The following is a 19,697-nucleotide window of genomic DNA, read 5'->3' as shown; positions in this document are numbered from 1 at the left end:
TGTAGTTGTTTAACACACACTTAAATGGTCTTATTGGGGGAGGGGAAAGGGGAGGTTCTTGCAGATTCCCAAGGAAATGTCAGAAAGGCAAAATGGCCAGCATTATCCATTTGCATTTTTGGGTTTACTGGGTGATTATTTCCTTACATAGGCATCTGATTTCAGGTTTTTCATACTGAGATCATGGAAGTTTTAGTTGGAAGACACTCTGAAATCTTATGAGTAGCATACCCCAACCACCCTGTAACAGCTAGTTTGTTTGTATAGGCAGAATGATTCATCTCTCCATTTTAGATGGCTAGATGTTTTTTACCCCTCCATAATTTTTATGTTCTTGTGAGGAAAAAGTAAAACATGTTTAATGTTATTTGACTTTATGACATTGCTTTTCAACAAGCAAATGTTAAATGTGTTAAGACTTGTTGTACTAGTGTTGTAACTTTCCAAGTTAAAGTGTCCCTAAAGGCCACTTCCTATATGTTTTTTCCCAGTAAGTGAGGCAAGCAATTCTAAGATCTTCCACAAAACATCAATTCTTATATTAAGTTTTACTGCTGCTAAGAAAGATTTCTCTCGTTTCTCTAAAAAAGGCCTGTGGGTTTTTTTGGTCTAATCTTTACTCTTCATATGCGATACCTTCTTATATACCCGGTAAGTGACTAGCTGTCATTATGAAATGAATTCATATTTGCCTACTTTGCCTCATCAGCAACATGACATCAAATTGCTTACCCTCATGATTTGTTTTGCCAGTGTTCATAATACTTCTTAAGGGGGAATATGCTCTTGGGCAACATGATGCAGAGAACTGAGCAGACTTTGCTGCTCCCCTTTTTTCCCAAACATCTATGACTCTATAAGCTTAGAAGTTTTAGCAAGTATGTTAGCCTTTACAAGTCAATAAAAATGTGCTCGCCTTCAAAGCAGTTCCCGGCAAACTGCTTATTCTAGTAATGGTGCTGTTGCTTAGAAAATCTTGAGATACTTTTTTGACAATACCTTAAGAAATTTTGGCCCATTTATTTAAATAGTCTCAATGGTAGAAAATTTTCATCCATTGAAAATAGATCTTAGTTTTGGAAAAAAAACTGAAGTTTAGAGTGGTTAATACCATTTGGGGTCCAAACCAAACAGCTGTGAGTCCAAAATAGTAATAAATCTTGCATTTGTAGAGTGTTCTATCTTTTCCATAAACTGTGTGGTCTTTTTTTCAACAAAACTAGGGATCATGGAAAGGTTGTTTTCTGTGTTATGAATCTATGAAGTGGCAGAACAGACACTTGAGATTCTGCTTTCTGACTCCATGTTCTATGTACTTTACACTAACAGCACCATGTAATGAGACTAATTTTCTTGATAATGGAAAACAGCTTCAAAAATGGTTTAGGCAGGGACATTGCAGTACTAAATGTATATCCTTCTGAGGTAAATACTTCAAACAAATCTAGATTATCCATTCTATATTGAAACTAGTTTACTGAGAGTTTCTGTTTCTTCTTGATGCTAGATAATAGTATAACTAGAGCTTTTCACTGGTTATTATCTCTGCCTAAGTTAGTCAATGGTAGGAATTTTCACTTAAGGTTTGTGGCAGTAGATCCAAAAGAGCAGTGAAAGGGGCTAGAGAGAACCACATTTTTCTTAATTTTTATCCCATGCCATTAAATAAAAATACTTTCTTAGACTTCTAAAATGTATCTTCTTAGCAAAGTTTATACGCTAAAATAGTTTTTAATTGGAATTTGATTTGATTTTCAGCGTGGCTTTGTGACAGGTGGTGCAGATAAATCTGTCAAATTCTGGGATTTTGAGTTGGTGAAAGATGAAAATAGTACCCAAAAGAGGTGAGTAGACATTTTTTATGTCCATATTTTACAGTGAAAATGGGGAACCATTGAATGTCAAACGTACGTATTATTTGTTGTTAGAGTTAGGATTTATCAGAATTTGTGTTCTCATTAATTTTTTTCTTGATGTTTTTTGTGGTGCTAGACTTTCTGTGAAGCAAACCCGAACCTTGCAACTAGATGAAGATGTTCTGTATGTCAGTTACTCTCCCAATCAAAAGCTATTGGCTGTGTCTTTGCTGGACTGTACCGTGAAAATTTTCTATGTTGATACTTTAAAGGTATAGTGGTTATGCCTGGGGATATTTTCCCTTTCTGACTGAGCTTAAGAATTTGGATTGAGACTGTAAAGAAGTGGCCGTGACTGTGCTTAGCAGTAGTAGTACAGTTCTAAAAATTTGTGTGTGAATCAAAGCAGTGTAAGTATCCTAGAGAAGCTAGCATTTTAAAATAATTCTATGGTTCATAAATTTTGTTTAAAGCAAGTTATATTTTATATGTTCAAAAAATCTTGTGCCCAGAAAATTCTGTCATACTAAGTAGTTATAACATTGCTAGGTGTCCTAGGCAGTGATTTCACACTTGGCTATATATTAGGATCATTTGGGTTGCTTTTAAAAATATAGATTACTAACACCCAGAGAGTTGATAGGAATGGGTTGAGCCTGGGAATTTTTTTGTGAAACCAGGTGCTCTGAAATCTTTTCAGTGAAGCGATCCAGAGATCTGACTGAGGCAGTAAGCTTCTGGGGGCCTCCTTGCCTCCACTATACTGCAGTATTCTTGGCATGTGCATGGAGGATCTGTGTATTGGACACAGGTGCTCTTACCAAGCTGTCTTTTATGGCTTTTCTTTGAAAATACACATGTAAAGCAATTAAAAAATGTATTTAGTATTGTATTTTCAAGTCATATTTTAGACCTACATGTAATAAATTATACCTATATTTTATAAACAGACATGAATTATTATTTTTCTTTTAATGTTTAGTTTTTTCTCTCACTGTATGGACACAAACTGCCTGTTATCTGCATGGACATCTCTTACGTAAGTAAAGTTTAAATAGTGTCTCAGTAATATGTTATCTTTTCTAAAGCAGATACTTCCTCATTTCTGGCTTGATGTCTTCATTTTAGATTATTTGCTTTTATCATTCTGTTATATATTTTTCTCTAAAAAGTCTCAATTTAATATATAGTATCTTATACGTATCACTTTAATGTTTTCAGAATAATTTTGCGAGTATTATCTCAGTCAATCCTTATATTTTCTTAATCCCTCTTATAGATCTCCCAAATAGTATTTTGTTATTTAAAATACTAAAATTGGTAGAATCCACTAAAATATGAAAGACTTTTAAAAAGGCATTCCTTTTTGTTCTGAAGGATAATGGTGCTGAGGAGCTTGGATTTGTATTTGGATAGTTATGGTATTTTACGCTATGTAGACTTTTGGTCTCTTGACCAAAATCATTTATTTCCCAATATCTAGTTTTGATTAGAAGTGGCAGTGTATATTTAAAAACAATGTCTATTCTGTGTGTTGACCTCATAGCTGTCTGATCAGTGCACTAACAAAGTTAAGTTACAGTGTTAAATGTATTTCTATTTTTTTTTATGTTGACAACCATTTAAACCAGGCATTGAAATAGGAGAGAGAAGAGAAATAGTGATAGGGAACATGGGATACATAAACATTCTAGTAGAGTCTTTCTCAGCTTCTCTTCTTTTTCTCACTTCCACCTTCTCTCCAAATCCCATGCCAGAGATTAGAGAATCTTTTTCCCATCTAACAAAGTAAATAGACAATCTTACATTAAGGCACAGCACTGCCCTATGACAGTACGAAAGTATTTAAGTCACAAGGTTCATGCTTTTACTTAACAAGCTTTTAAAGTACCACTGTAGGTAAGAGCAAATAATTGAGCGTTTTTAATAGAGAAATGAAATCAGTTTTTTGGCTTCATTTTAATGTTTTTGAAAGAAATGGGTTAAATATTCTGGTTAGCTTTTTGTTCATATCCAGAATTCAAAAATCAAGGTAATGTTTTACTTTGGTTTCTCATAGGATGGAGCACTCATAGCAACTGGCTCCGCTGATAGGAATGTGAAAATCTGGGGTTTGGACTTTGGGGACTGCCACAAGTCTCTCTTTGCACATGATGACAGGTACGTATAGTCTTTTCAAAGGCCTCCCTTTAAGTCACCTGTAGGTATCACTTTCCTTGAGCATCTGGGTCTATTTTTCAGTGTTCTCAGGCAGTGATAATAGGTTCTAAAATATAGTCCAACACTCTAGAACTAGCTAGTCAAATGTTATTTATGTGTGTAAAACTCTTTTTACTAACCTGGAATTTTACAACATTTGAATATTTCTGTCACTTTTCAGTGTGATGTACCTACAGTTTGTACCTAAGTCTCACCTCTTCTTCACTGCCGGGAAAGACCATAAGATTAAACAGTGGGATGCAGACAAATTTGAACACATACAGACTCTGGAGGTAACCACGTGCCTGCTTTGCTTGCTCAGTACTTAAGAAATACTTTTAAGAATATTTAATTACCCACTAAGTAGTGGTCTATGAATGATGAGATATTCTTACTTGAGTTTTTTTTTTTTTTTTTTTCCTCTAGGGGCATCACCAGGAGATATGGTGCTTGGCCGTAAGCCCCAGTGGAGACTATGTTGTTTCATCGTCCCATGACAAATCTCTGAGGCTTTGGGAGAGAACAAGGGAGCCTCTTATTCTTGAGGAAGAAAGGGAGATGGTAAGAACGTTAGGCTTGGTTACAAATGTGCCAGTAGGTGTCTGACAGGCTGTCCTAGTTGAAGTTTTCTGTCTCGTGCAGCTACACTTCATTCATTGCAAGTCCAAGAACCTTCAGAAGATCTGTTGAAGACTACTGTCACCCATTTCAGAAGCTAGGCAGAGATAAAGATGCCGTTAGGGGTTATGCTATCAAAGAAGCAGCTTCTTGCTGCCTCATTTCTCTTTATATACAGACCATGTTTTATTCTCTCAAATTAATGTATGTCTATCTCATGGCAGGAAAGAGAAGCAGAATATGAGGAGAGTGTGGCCAAAGAAGACCAACCAGCAGTGAGTAAATTTTGGGGACCCTGAGATTATGCCCCATATATAGCTATCTTACTGAAATTGACTATAATATCCAGAATTTCTAATAGAATTAAAATTGAGGCTAGAAATTTTATAGTATAACCAGCTGATAAGGGAAAGAATCTGTAATTATTTTTGTTTAACTGTATATCCTAATTTTGTGGTTCAAGTGATTGACCAAATTTGCTATTGAATAACTGGTAATTGAGGCTTTAGGGAATCATTTTATTCACTGTACAGCAAAAATAAATATTAGAAAATTTGGATATTCTCTTTTTAAACATTTGCAGAATATTCTTACGATAGTACATATGCTTAAGTGTCTGGCACTTACTAAGTACTGTTAATGGTAGTTGATAACACTTAGCATTTTCATAAAATAATGATGGCTATTTTTACGTGGATGTAAAATTAATTTATCAGCTCTTTTTAACTCCTGTCAACACTATCCTTCAAGGATTTCTTTGTTTCTGGCAGGTTCCAGGAGAAACTCAAGGCGACAGTTACTTTGCTGGAAAGAAAACTATTGAAACAGTGAAAGCAGTAAGTTGATATAGAATGTAGTATCTCATTTTTTAATAAGATCCCAACTTTTTAGTAAAAGTTTTATTCTGTATCAACCAGAAAGCCATTCTGTGGCAAAAAGTTGATGAGATTAAAAGGTGGGGGATTATAACCTCTGTTTTCTTCTCTTGTAACCAAAGATGGGAGTAGTCCTGAATCTCTTTGATCAGTATGTGCTTTTTTTCAGGTGTTCCTGGGACCTGCCCTATTCAGAGTGTCTCAATATTATCCCACCTGAGTCCATAACACTTAGTCTCCTCCCTGTGAATTAAAAAAATAAGAAAACCAAAAATGTCTTTACATGCTTTTTGGCACTCTTGGCACATCTTTATTAAATGGATTGAAGCTACTTCATTTAGGAAATTTCTAGTCAGCTTTTCCAGTTTCGGTGTCCTGGGATGATGGAGTATGTTGTAATGATTTCTTTGCTTTGTCATCATCTAGGCTGAGAGGATTATGGAGGCTATTGAGCTGTACCGAGAAGAGACTGCAAAAATGAAGGAACACAAAGCCATTTGTAAAGCTGCAGGGAAAGAGGTAAGAGCGTACAGTAAGTTGCAGTATCAATAGAGGGAATTCCTGAGGAGAAAACCTTTATTCTGGGATCTATTATCTAACATCAGGGTATCCAATAAATGCAGTAGAACCTTTCCAACTCACTATATTAGAAGAAATTGAGGAACTGGGAGGAAGGGAACTTGGTCTTAATGAAAGTGAAGGAAAGGAAATTACAGATTGAGATGATTATTGTCTGGAGTAGAAATTCACATTCCTACTTTGGTTTGGGAGGCAGGGTAACCATTTCAGATTTCTAGATAAAACACATTGTCCAAGCTCATTCATGTCTACTATGGAAACTAACAGGCTTGATAATTCTTTTATACTCTGTCATTTTTTTAGGGTCTCTTTTCAAAATTATAAAATAGAGTTACTATTCTGTCTATAACAAGCGCTATGTAAGTCTCAGTTTTTTGCATGATTTTATTTAATAATTTCTTCATAGGTTCCTCTTCCCACCAACCCCATCCTGATGGCTTATGGCAATATCTCAGTGAGTAAAACGTGTTTAACAGTTTGTCCTTGGTTATTCCAAGGTTACTTACAAGGACAAGAAAGGAAGTAAAGAGACATGATGATTTGGGGATGGATTATTTGGAATACTTTTTCTTTAAAAGTCTCTTTTGAATCTTGGCATTCTGTAGGATAGTTTGTATTTCAAAAGGACCACTTTAGTGTAACTTCCCAAGCCTGCCTTTTTGGTTGGACTCGACTGCCATTCTTCTGTTTTCTAGTGCTTGTTTATGTTCAGTGTCCAAAGCCCCCCTGAAGATTCTAGAAGTTCATCTAAATGAACTTTTGAATCAGCCTTCCAAGAAAAAGTTGACAGAAATCAGTCTGATACGATAAAGAAGAGAGAGAGGAAAAGTAATGGGAGAATGTATGTTTATCTAGTAATCCCTAATTAGTATTTTACTTGCATGTCTCATCACTGATTTTGTGAGTCAGGGCATCTTCACCTTACAGATTAGTAATCCAGCTTGACTTGTAGCATAGTTGTTAAGGGACGGAGTTCGATTGCAAAACCAGATCTTTCTGACTAAACTCTTACAGATCTTGCCATTTTAGACACTGTTTCTGAAGAAAGAAGGAGAGGTTCCTGTTTTACAGGTGATAGAAATTAGAGAACTTTAGTAGAAACCAACCAAGAGTATCACTAATGGTGTTAATCCTTCCTTTACAGCCATCAGCTTATGTTTTAGAGATTTTTAAAGGTATCAGGTCAAGGTGAGTGAGTCCTTGCACATAATTACTATAATCTGTCAGCGAACACTTACAAAGTGCTTATTTGAACAGGAAATAAATAGAAATTATTTATTGATTGTTGTCTTTCTTTTAGGTTTAACAAAATCAAAGTTTTGATGGAAAATAATTTATAATGTTTGAAGTGCTAGAACTAGGAAGTTCCTTCCAAAGTGTAAAGAGAGATGCTTTTAAGGACAAATAAAGGGGAGTGATTTATGTTGTAGGCAATGAAATAATATATAATTAAATCAGAAGCACCAACTGTTAATATATTTTTATGTTTGGCTTCTTTTCTATGTACATACACAATTGGAATATTATATAAAGTTTTATATTCTGTTCTTTTTCACATATTTCCTGAATATTTGTTTATTGTTCATATTAAAAAAAAAATCATTGGATTCAGAATTATTTCGTTGTATGAATAATTACTGGATGTTGCCTTTGTTTCTCCTTTTTGGCTATTAATGGCTTCACTGAATATCTTTACATATATATCTTTGTCATCGTTATTGATTATTTTTCTTAAGAGTCCTAGCAGCCTAATAACTGACCAGTAGGCATGAGATTTTTTTATATTGCCAAATTACTTTCCAGGGTGATCATACTGATTTTTGGCAGGCTTTCACATATTTGTTGCCAGTGTGAGAGGCAGAAGGTAATATTGTATTCTTTTCATTTCTTTTGACTGTTAATGAAGTTAAAAATTTCAGCACAGTTGTTGACCATTTGTATTTTTTCTTATGAATTTTTAGTTATCTTTTTCTGCTCTTAAGTAGTCTTTTACTGGATTTTTAAGAATTCTTTCTAGGCACAGTGGCTCATGCCAACATTTTGGGACACTTGAGACCAGAAGTTTGAGACCAGCCTGGACACCATACTTTATTTTCTTTGTCATAAATTTTTACAATAACTGTTATATTATTTGTGATTTTCCTTTTGATTTTATTGATGAGTTTGTACTACTGAAGGCTATCATTTTCATAGTGAACCAGAATATCTACATATATTCCTTACAAGAAACAACACCTGTCTTAGGATAAAGATGAAGCTTCACTACAGAAATGTAAAAGAAAATTGATTAATGTGGAGGTTACATTTCAAGATAGAAGATTCTGTGTTTTAAAGATTTAATTTTTTCTAATTAATAGGTTTTTAATTGCATTTGATATCCTCTTAAGATTTTAAATTGGAATTGATGAAATAATAATGCTTGAGCTAGCTCTAGAGGGAACTATTTTCCCAGATTAAAAGGCTATAAAATTAGCAAAATTAAAATAGTGTAGGATTGGTGTCAACATCATTCATCAAAATAGACTCTAAAGCCCTGAAACACACTCTGTCATATATAAGGACTCAATATATGGTAAAAGAATATCATATGAAGATGGAGTATTCAACAAAAGGCCTTGGAGAAATTGTTTATCTGGAGGAAAAAAATGTTAAGATTTTTCCCATCATGCCATTGGCCAGAATACATTCTAAATAGATTAAGGTATTAAATATAAAACACAATTAAAAAGGGAGATTCACCTAGCATAGAGATGAATATTTAACTGTAGGCAAGATGTATTCAAGTAGAAAATGAGTAGAAAAATAATAAAGGGAAAGATTTAAAAATTGTGTTAAGAAATGTGGTATTTTTATATGTATTTTTTCTTTTTCAGTGAGCTGGAAGAATCTCTACTTGTGCTGCCTTTCTCTTATGTCCCAGACATCCTTAAACTCTTTAACGAATTCATGCAGCTGGGCTCTGATGTTGAACTCATATGTAGGTGCCTCTTCTTCCTCCTCAGGTAACATCGTTTTTCCAAAGAATGTCTGTTTAGCACAGCTGCTTCAGTAGAACCTTAACTAAGCTGTCAACACTTTGGGATTAAGAAATATTATGCCGAACTCGGTGGCTCATACCTGTAATTCTCAGCACTTTGGGAGGCTGAAGTGTGTGGATTGCTTGAGCCCCAGGAGTTTGAGACAAGGCTGAGCAACATGGTGAAACCTTGTCTCTAGCAAAAATACAAAAATTAGCTGGGGGTGGTGGAGCACACCTGTGGTCCCAGCTACTTGGGAGGCTGAGGTGGGAGAATTGCTTGAGCCTAGGAGGCAAAGGCTGCAATGAGCCATAGATCATGCCAATGCACTCCAGCCTGGGCAACAGAGCAAGACTGTCTGCCAAAAAAAAAAAAAAGAAATATTGTTTCACAGAGTGAATTTCAGTGCTAGCTGACATAAAATGTTTCTTATCCTTTGGAATCAGTCTTTCCTTTAAAATAAGGACCATGATGACCCACCTCTTTGAGTAAGAAGTCATGGTAATACATTGCTGAGGAATGCTTACTCAGTCATAGGCCTCCGTGTTATCGTCTAAGATAGCTCTAGTTCTAGTCAGTTTGCCAAAACCCAATTACAATTGGCCAATTTGCCTCATTTGTTGTTTCTTTTAAATCAAGCTTGTCCAGCCTGTGGCCTGTGGGCACCATGTGGGCCAGTACAGCTTGCAATGTGGTCTGACACAAATTTGTAAACTTTAGTAAAACATTGAGATTTTTTTGTTGTTGGTCAGCTATCATTAGTGTATTTTATGTGTGGCCTGAGACAGTTCTTCCAGTGTGGCCCAGTGGAGCCAAAACGGTGGACAATACTGTTTTAAAGTGTTAGTATAAGCTGACAGGTTTTGTTTTGTCCTTATACCAACATTTTAAGGAAATTGGTTTATTTCTTATAGTCTCTACAGGTGCAAATGGAAATGCAGGGGCGTATATAGAGGTAAACTAGGGAACACAAAGCAAATATGTTCATTAGGCTATATTCTTAAATATGAAGAATTCTGTTAATAAGTAGTTGAGAAGAATATATATACAAAGGCTTAATATATTCTTCTCATCTCTTACTCTTCGACTCTCACTTTCAAGCTGTTACAGCAGAGAACAGGAATAGAGACAATTTGAACATTCCTTCAAATACTGTTATGAAGACAAGACTAGCCAGCCAATGCCAAATAGTTAAACAGGTATATTTAGTGAATTGACCAAATAGGCATTCGGTAAATTGGCCCGTTTTTGTGATTCTTAACCCTTCATTACTTATATTCTATCCAGGATAGTAGCAAGAGAAGAAGAAGATGATGTTCTGTTGCCCCATATTGTTAATTTGGGGCAAGCTGTAAACACATAAATTCATATTTGACGATATTACTAATAATTTTGATGGCATATGTGCTGTTGAATCGGGGTTGCTGGTTCTACGAGAAACACTGAGTATTTAAAGTGTATCAGAGGGTTATAGATGGGTAATACCTGCAGGTATGGCAGGGTCTTCAAGGATATCTTTGAACTGTAGGTCAGAGTTTGAATCTCTGGTGAATGTCTCTATCTCTTTTTTGCTGTAGCTTTATTAGAAGTAATAATGCATCTTTGTTGAGTTGGCATTTCTTAGACGGCTCATTCTGTCTTTCAGTTTTCCACAAAGTACCACTGTCAAAATTTGTAGCCACTGGCAGGTTGCTAGGAAAGAGTCAGCCTTTGCAAATGAGTCGAATGTGTTATAAAGTTTAGGATAGTATTTTTTAAGTTGTCATCAAATTGAACTGAATAGTAGAGGAGGAAACTTCTTTGGCTTTTTTTTTTCCCCAAAAGATGTCTATACTGTATTTTTTGTTGTTGCTTTGATATTGTGTCTGTTCACTGTTTCTAGAAGGGTTAGGTAGGGCTAGAGCCTCTCTGCAACATGGCTCTGTTTTGTTTTTCTATTAGGATTCACTTTGGACAGATCACTAGCAATCAAATGCTTGTGCCAGTGGTAGAAAAATTAAGGGAAACAACTATGTCAAAAGTCAGCCAAGTCCGGGTAAGTATCTTTGATAGAGATAAAATGACGAGGCGAATTCCTAGTGTGATTAGAAGTAGTATACTGTGTTGTGCTTTGTCTTTAGCAGTACCCACCACCGATAAATCCATATTTGAGATAATTTTTGTTGGAATTAGTAGGAATAAAAAAACAAACAAACAAAAGTTCTTAATGAGGGAAAGATAAGTAACAACACCTGAAGCTTTGGTCCTCATATGCTGCTATAATGAACTGAAGTGGGAGAAAATTTTTTAATATTTATTGTCTGGCATTCCAGGATCTTATCGGCTTCAATATGGCTGGTCTTGATTATCTCAAGAGGGAATGCGAGGCAAAAAGTGAAGTTATGTTTTTTGCTGATGCTACTAGCCACTTGGAAGAGAAGAAGAGGAAGAGGAAAAAGAGGGAGAAGCTGATTCTAACGTTTACTTAGAACTGAAATGTGGTGTCTTTTTTTTTTTTTTTTACTTCCTCCTTAAAAGGACTTCTAAACTAAGCACAGTAGAGTTGGTATCGTCTTAAAAATACCAAATAATGGAAGATCACATTGCAGAAGATCTCAGTATGTGGTTCATAGCTTTGCCTGAGGGAATTCCAACATGAGATTATGGGCTGGCTCCATTTCTTGGACTTAAAATGCATAATTAGTTTTAAAACCTTTATGTGCTCTCAAAGCTTGAGGCTTGCAATTGTTGTTCCCTTTATATTCTAGCAGGGAATAAATAATTGTTTTAATTAGATATTTGTTTCACTGGAGTTGAAATTAACATTTGAAAAGTTTTTCTTATTTTTTTATGGCAGATGATTTGTCATTTATTTATATGAGGTTTTACTACCTATTGAGATAATCAGGTGCATAATCGATTGCCCTCTGGCCATAAAAATACAGTATCATGGACTCTTGGAGCTAAAAGGTCCGTGAAAATTACCCAGAAAAGCCTCCCGAGACTTAGCCTTTTATAAGTTATGACTGTATATAAGAAGATTCTAATTGCTGTTTATACTTTTCTGAAAAAACTAGTTGTTTCTAACTAAAGAGTAGCCAAGCTAAGATGCCTGGCTGGGCTTCTGAGTAATTAATATATTTGTGTGTGTGTGTGTGTGTGTGTGTGTGTGTGTGTGTGTAGATACATATACAGTTGACGCTTGAACAATGCAGTTGGTAGTGGCGCTGACTCCCCTGCACAGTCAAAAATCTGCATATAACTTTTGATTCCCCGAGGTCTTAAGTACTAGTAGTCTGTTATTGACTGGGAGCCTTACTGATGTATTATATATATTGTATACTGTATTCTTAAAGTGAGCTAGAGAAAACAAAATGTTACTTACAAAATCATAAGGAAGAGAAAATACATTTGCCGTTTTTATCAATACTGTAAGTGTATATCATCTGTTTATAAAACGAATCGTCTGTCTGGAGTGACAGGCAACCACAGCGCAGACTTCAATCTGTGGTATCTATCAAGCAATTGATTTTTCTTTTCTTTTCTTTTCTTTTTTTTTTGAGACGGAGTTTCGCTCTTGTTACCCAGGCTGGAGTGCAATGGCGCGATCTCGGCTCACCGCAACCTCCGCCTCCTGGGTTCAGGCAATTCTCCTGCCCCAGCCTCCTGAGTAGCTGGGATTACAGGCACGCACCACCATGCCCAGCTGATTTTTTGTATTTTTAGTAGAGACGGGGTTTCACCATGTTGACCAGGATGGTCTCGATCTCTTGACCTCGTGATCCACCCGCCTCGGCCTCCCAAAGTGCTGGGATTACAGGCTTGAGCCACCACGCCCGGCCCCAATTGATTTTTCTTGTAATGTCATGACTCTTCTCTGCTCTTTGGGAGCACTGTGATATGCAGTTTACTGGGGAGATGAATTGTTCATGCACTTAAAACACAGCGTTATAAGTGCATACTCACAACACTTGAGCTCACTGCAATAGCAACAGCAGGTGGCTGTGAAATTACTTCAGTAATATACTGTGTATTACAGTTACTTTTATGCAGTTATGATTTAATACTTCCTCCTTTTTTTACATCTCTCTCAACTGAATTGCACCTGTATTATCTGTATTTGTGTGTGTTAATTTTGATAAAATAATAGATTTGCATGTATTTTATAACAGTGAACGATAAAATAGTCTAGTATCTACATATATTTTATGCATTTGTGATAATTTTTTTATATTCAATAAACAAGTATTTTTTCAAACTATTTTTTTATCTGCAACTTTTCTTATTGTTTCAAATCTCTAAAAATTTTTTCAATATATTTATTGAAAGAAATCTGTATATAAGTGGAGCCACGTGGTTCAAACCCATGTTGTTCAAGGGTTTGTCTACTGTATAGCTTCATGGTAGGGATTTGAGGAAGTAGGAGTGTTCTAGGAAAAGATATTGACAGATACCTCTGGGTCTGGTCTTTGGGGGAAGTTTATGAATTACTACATCATACTCCTTGTTATAGGCCTGTTTAGACTTTCTGTATCTTCCTGAGACAGTTTTGGTTTTTTTGTTGTTGTTAATCCCAAAGCCTTAAAACTATGGTTTCTATCTATCTGTGAATTTGATCATTTCAACCAAGTTACGGTGTTGTGGGGCCACCATTTTATTCCCAGGCTCAGAGCCGCAGTTCTGGCTTGGCGATTTGTGTTCCAAACCACAAGTCTTAATGTTCTTGAGCATAACACAATCACTGAAATGAGGTAAGGAATGCAGTGGTGTTATTTGTTGGGCAGAATAAATAATTAAATTTTGGCACAGAGTTTCTGAAGGCACAACTGTGAAAGGCAAGAGAATAGCCAGGCAGGATAATGCATTCTAGGTGCTTTCCAAGGAGTCAATGTTTAGGCAGCTATTCCTACCACCAGGAAGAGGAGTTAATTCTTGAAAAATAATTATTTTTGATGAGAACAGGTTGAATCAATATCCTTAGAGTTGTTCATCAGAACATAAATGTCATTTTCTAGTAACATTTTTTATGGTTTTCAAACCAAAACAGGTTCCAGGAGGGCATTCTAGATGTTTACATTACTAACAATTACTGTTATGTTAGAAGTTGCTGTTTTCCCATAGCTTTGCCACCATTTATAATTGAAAAGCCTGACAGTGGTAGGGAATATAAAGATGTTTTTGTCTGATAAGTATTATACGAACCAAAGAGAAGGGGAACTTTTATGATAAAGTGACATGTACAGAACCTAGCTAAGTTAAAACTTTTGGTCAAAATACTTGAAACTCTTTAACCCTAAAAGTTTAAGGTCAACAATATATCCATCCACTTAGAGAAAATATGCTTAACAATTTTGAAATTCTCTGGCTGGAAGCTAGGTGCTTTGTATATTTGGTATTAAATTGTTTCTCAACGGCAAGTGTCTTAAATCATATCTCATTCTAAAGAAATCTAGCAAACCTCTAGCAGAGAATCTAGGACAGTGCCCAGGAAAGCAATGGTATCTGCTGGTAGGTTCGGGACTGCACATGGGACTCTATTCACCTATCAGCTATAAATGAGCCTGCTCAACACAGCCCTTTCAGGCCAGATTAGCCTTCCGAAGAGAGGGAGATTGTGAGCAGGAGCTTAGGAAGAAACCACATGGGTTTACAGGTACCATCTGCAATCTACCCACTTTCCTCACAATTTAGGATCCTAAGTTTGAGATGGGGCTAAGGTTCTTAAAGGTAATATCCCCATGTATTCAAGTCTTTTCACTTTATTTCTGAGGTTTTTGGGATCCAAGCAGCCTTAGTATGTTTTTAGAACACAGTACATGTGTAACAGGCACTGTGCCCAACCCTGGTAGTAGTTGCCCTCGTGTATCCCTTCCCCTTGAATATGGGGTTGGACCCAGTGACAGGCTTCTAGTGAATGGAATACAGCAAATGTAATGGGTTGTCTCTTCCAAGACTAGGTTATAAAGCTCTGAATTCTACCTTGCTCACATTCTGGCTCTTCATGCTTGCTGGCTTGCTTGTTCTGATGAACCAAGCTGCCATGTTGTGAGATTCCCTAAAGAGTGGCCTACGTGGCGAGCAACTGAGTGGCAGTCGCCAGACAAGAGCCAGTGAGGAGCTATGGCCCTCAGTTTAACAGCATGCAAGAAACTGAATCCTGCCGATGGCTGCCTGAGTGAGCTTGAAAGCAGATTCAACTCCCAGTTGAACCAGAGGACCCCACTGAGCTGTGCCCGATTCCTGACTCACACAAGCTATGAGATCATAAATATTTATTGTTTTAAGCCACTGTTTTGGGGGCCTAGCAACACACAACTGATACAGCTTCTATAGAGCAAATTACCTAACCTTTTCCTCATTTATAAAATGGGTAGAATAGCACCTACCCACACAGAGTTATTGTGAAGTGTTTAAAGTTACAACTCTTACTGCATCTTTTTAATCTTATCAACTCTGCAATAATATGCACAAAGAGGCATAAATATATTATTTAAGACATTTCAACTATTAGGTAGATTCATGAATTACTTTTGATAGATTGGTGCCAACAGGAATTATGAATCTTTGAGAGCTATTCCATAGTTTTCAGAATTGTCCAGCTAGAGATGCAGACTGTACCACTTCTCATTTTGGGGTAACTTCTGAATGTCACTAATGAGAACTGAAATAAACTATGTCCTAATTTAGTGGTTCCCAAGGTGTAGTCCAAAACTATAATATTAAGATACATACTAAGTTGATTACTGCTCTCCCAAAATTCATGTCCACCTGGATTCTGTGAATGGACCTTATCTGGAAATAGAGTCTTTATAAATGTAGTTAAGATGAGGTTAGATTAGGGAGGGTGAGAATGTTACATCAGCAGATACACTGCCAGCTTGGACTGAAGGAGAGAGTGACAGTACAAAATGAAGAAAGGCTGTCAGATTTCTGGAATTCTGAAAGCAGGAAACGGGCTGACCAGAGGGTAGGACTGTTGCAAGAGGGCCCAGGCTGAGGGCTCGGAGGGTGGGGCCAATGGGAGTCTTTGAGGGCCTAGAGGCTGGGATTGGTGGAGTCTCCATGTGTATACAGGGCAGAAGGAGCCACAGATTCTGTCCTTGAAATCTAATGGGATTGCTCTGCTGGGTTACAAAGTTGCTATAAGACAGTGACTTCTTTATTCTTCCATTTTCTCCCTTTTGGCATGGGAATTTGTATCCTGTGGTGGTCCCACCATTGTATTTTAGAAGCTGGTAATTTGTTTTTCAGTTTCATAGGTCTGTAGAAGGAAAGCAGGCCAGGGCAGTTCAGCCTCAGAGTCTCACCCACACCTGATTTAGATGATGAGCTTTGAGACTTTTGGAGTTGGTGACCTTTAGATAAGACTTTAGTTAATGCAGGAATGGATTAAGTATTTTGGGAATATTGGGATGGAGGACTGTATTTTGCACCTGGGATGAACATGAATTTTGAGGCACCAGAGGGCAGGCTGTACTGGGTTTGGCCATGTCGGGTGGAAATTCATGTCTGGTAGAACCTATTTGTAAATAGTCTTTACAAGTGTAATCAAGTTAAGATGAGGTCATTCAGGATTAGAGTAGCCCCTAAATCCAATGAGACAGGCACACAGATAAATACACAGGGAAGAATGCCATGTGAAGACAGAGGTAGATGCTGGAGTGATGCCACTACAAGCCAAGGAATGCCAAGGAATACCGGCAACCACCAGAAGTTGGGAGATGTGCATAGAGCAGATTATTCCTCCAGAAGGAACCAGCTCTGCTAACACCCTGATTTTGGACCTCTCTCCCTCTGAACTGTGAGAGAATAAATATCTGTTGCTTTAAGCTACCTGATTTGTGGTACTTTGTTAGGGCAGTCCAAGGAAACTAATACAAGATGTTATTTGCATTTTTCTCTTATTCTCACGTAGGCATAGGGTGGAGTTTTCCAGAGGGTACATGACGTGCGAATGATAACAGTTCGAATACAGAGCAGATGTGAGAATCCAGCTGTGTTCTATTAACTCAGACATTAAAGAGATTTGCAAAAATATAAAACAATGCTACCCTTATTACATTTTTATCAAAAATAGTTATTTTTCATTTCATTTCAAAATAACATTTAAAAATGTTTTTTATGTTAGTAAACTGGGTTTATTATTTTTAAATAAATTTTAAAATTTTCCCAGTTTTACTTCTTATTTGGTAAATATTGACATCACCCACATAAACAAAAGCTCTTTGGGATCCTCAATAATTTTTAAGACTGTGAAAGGAGTCTTGAGTCTAAATAGTTGGAAAAACACTGGTTTAATTGTAAATGCTCAAGTTCTAAGGGCACCTTGCTGTTTGTGTTTGTGCTGCTGCGTTTTAGAGGGTAAGATCAACTTTATCTGCACAATGAAGTCAGTGCTTAAAGAATGGACTTTAGAATCACATTGAAGTACTTTAGATTTTTACTTCTTCCATTTAAGAAGTATCTGAGCCTCTGTTTTCTTATTTATAAAGTCAGAAAAACTACCTTCTAGATAGCATGGGGGTTAGATTTTCAAATATATATAAAGGAGTAACTAGTATAGTTACTGAAACAGATATTTTCATTGATTCAGGCTAGGTGGCTTATGGGTTTCTGACTATAAGAAGACGGGAAGAAACCTGGGGTCTAATACCTCAAACTTAAATGTTTGACAATGAAATTCCCATTTCTTACTTACTGTTCCTAATGTGGAGAAACTTCACGAGACATGAAGACTCCAAGTGCAGAGGAAGAAATTGTAGAAGTTCTCTGGACCATGGGATTTTCTTTTCCCTGGGGAAAGTCTTTTGGTCGTTTATCATAATTGCTGCTTGTTAAAACTGGTAAAATATTTGTTAAGGGCTATGCTTTTCATAACTAAATGATTTGCATATGTAAACCCAAATAATGTTTGAGATTCATAGAATTTCTTATCTAGCAACGCTAGTTCAATTTTAGGTACTTGTCTATACCGAGGTCAGCTTGACTATTGAGACCCCCACCCAGGTGGCGCTGAGTCATTAAGGAGCAGACACCCAGATAGAACAGCAAAGTGGGACTATCTGGGGGCCAACAGCTTTCCAAGCTGAGAGCTTCAGGGGACCCACAGCATTCTGAACTGAGGGCCTGGAGCAGACTTGGACCCACGTAGTCTCTCTGAACAGGTGATTATTATTAACAAACAAGTGTTCGGTGTTTTCTCATAGAGCAAAAATAAACTAGGCAGGCACGTGGTGCCTGCTTACCACGGATCAAAGACAAACTAGAAGTATTCTCCATGAGGGAGCCACGGGGGCAGGGTCACATATCCCATGCTTGAAGAATTGTTTTAACTGGTGTATGATATACGTATACTGTCTTGCTACTTTAAAATGCCCCAAGTAGTTTCCACTTGGGGGAGGGGGAGCTAGGTTTTCTTTGCCATCGTTCTCCTTAACAAACAATATAATTTTATCATACATTCAGCATTTCTCAACACGTGTATCCAATGCAAATTCTACATTCTCAGGCTTAGGTGTTAGAAGATGGATATGTCAATGTCTAGAATGTCTTCTGTTCTCCCTAGTGTTCTCTCCTAACTGTCACTGGCTTTCTATAAGGAGCCATCAGCATGGTCAATCCCTGAACCATATCTATGATAGATTTTATGCTTTTTTTTTGTTGGGAAGAGGGACAGATCTTAGGAAATGGGCTATGAACTATCATTGTTGACATTGGAAGTAAATAAAAGATCTGGCAAGATTCTTTTTGCCCTTTATCTATCTGTGTTTGACAGAGTCTGTCTAACCTATAAGCAGGGAAAGAGAAAATTTATTATAAATGCAAATGATTTCATTCCCATGATCAGCAGCAGTGATTCAGGTGTCCACATCTAATAACCTGTGTGGGGAGGGCAAGGGCACTTGATTTAATTCCCAGAGGAAAAAACTAGTTCTTTGGCTACTTTCCTTCTGTCACAATGAAGAAACCCTGTCATCATTACTCAAAAACAGGAAAGGAAGGAGGGAGGGAGGGAAGGTGAGAGGGAGGGAGAGACTTTCCCACTCAGGACTTTCCTTTCCTCCTTTATATTTTGCTCCATTGTACTTCCTGCCATCATTATTTACGGTTCACTTACTTTGTGTATTGTCGGTCCTCCCACTGAATGTAAGCTACATAAAGGCAGGGCTTTCTGCAACTTTGAAAACATAGATGAACCAATTGAACTCAACTTCATTTACTGACATCAGTGTCATCTGACACAAGTTAACTTTCTCCTTCACCTCAGAATGTCTGAATCCTCAGCTATCTTCAGCTTCTTTCTTGCCAAGACTAATCCTTCAGCTCTGTTTTTTATTGCTCTTTTGCTCTATTTTGGATATTGCAGTTTCAAGTACTTCTACTCATTCGTATTTTTAATACATCTCCCGTTCCACTCTCGTCAGCCTACAATCATACATAGTATACACTAAACTGAAAATCCTTCCTATATTCTGTTGCATGCTTGAGGCACCATATTCTCTTGCTCTTTTCTAAATTTTCTTGAAAGAATATCCATAACTAATGTTTCTGCTTTCTTTTTTTTTTTTTTTTTT

General features: G+C 36.8%; 2 protein-coding genes across 4 annotated transcripts in view; one reads left to right on the top strand and one right to left on the bottom strand.

The window, feature by feature from the left end:
- WDR3 (WD repeat domain 3) overlaps positions 1-12,300 on the top strand; it is a 31,063-nt gene extending 18,763 nt beyond the window's left edge. For all 3 annotated transcript variants that reach the window (XM_032249594.1, XM_032249596.1, XM_032249595.1), the window contains exons 14-27: positions 1,759-1,844; positions 1,993-2,128; positions 2,839-2,895; positions 3,916-4,016; positions 4,237-4,348; positions 4,482-4,616; positions 4,898-4,948; positions 5,444-5,509; positions 5,975-6,067; positions 6,534-6,581; positions 7,272-7,315; positions 9,001-9,129; positions 11,086-11,179; positions 11,457-12,300. In XM_032249594.1, the coding sequence (XP_032105485.1) occupies positions 1,759-1,844; positions 1,993-2,128; positions 2,839-2,895; positions 3,916-4,016; positions 4,237-4,348; positions 4,482-4,616; positions 4,898-4,948; positions 5,444-5,509; positions 5,975-6,067; positions 6,534-6,581; positions 7,272-7,315; positions 9,001-9,129; positions 11,086-11,179; positions 11,457-11,612 (1,308 nt within the window). In that variant the 3' untranslated portion in view covers positions 11,613-12,300. The remainder of the gene's footprint in view (positions 1-1,758; positions 1,845-1,992; positions 2,129-2,838; positions 2,896-3,915; positions 4,017-4,236; positions 4,349-4,481; positions 4,617-4,897; positions 4,949-5,443; positions 5,510-5,974; positions 6,068-6,533; positions 6,582-7,271; positions 7,316-9,000; positions 9,130-11,085; positions 11,180-11,456) is intronic.
- The window catches only part of SPAG17 (sperm associated antigen 17), a 251,280-nt gene continuing 236,949 nt past the window's right edge, over positions 5,367-19,697 (bottom strand). Inside the window, exons 48-49 of the mRNA XM_032249593.1 lie at positions 17,822-17,966; positions 5,367-6,017 (exon numbers count right to left, since the gene is read on the bottom strand). Of these exons, the coding sequence (XP_032105484.1) occupies positions 17,827-17,966 (140 nt within the window). The 3' untranslated portion in view covers positions 5,367-6,017; positions 17,822-17,826. The remainder of the gene's footprint in view (positions 6,018-17,821; positions 17,967-19,697) is intronic.

The sequence above is a fragment of the Sapajus apella genome, unplaced genomic scaffold (genome assembly GCF_009761245.1).
Source record: "Sapajus apella isolate SASKATOON/1434 unplaced genomic scaffold, GSC_monkey_1.0 scaffold69, whole genome shotgun sequence".
NCBI classification, from domain to species: Eukaryota; Metazoa; Chordata; class Mammalia; order Primates; family Cebidae; genus Sapajus; species Sapajus apella.
Note: the sequence above shows the minus strand (reverse complement) of the source record. Positions and strands in the feature narration are given on the sequence as shown.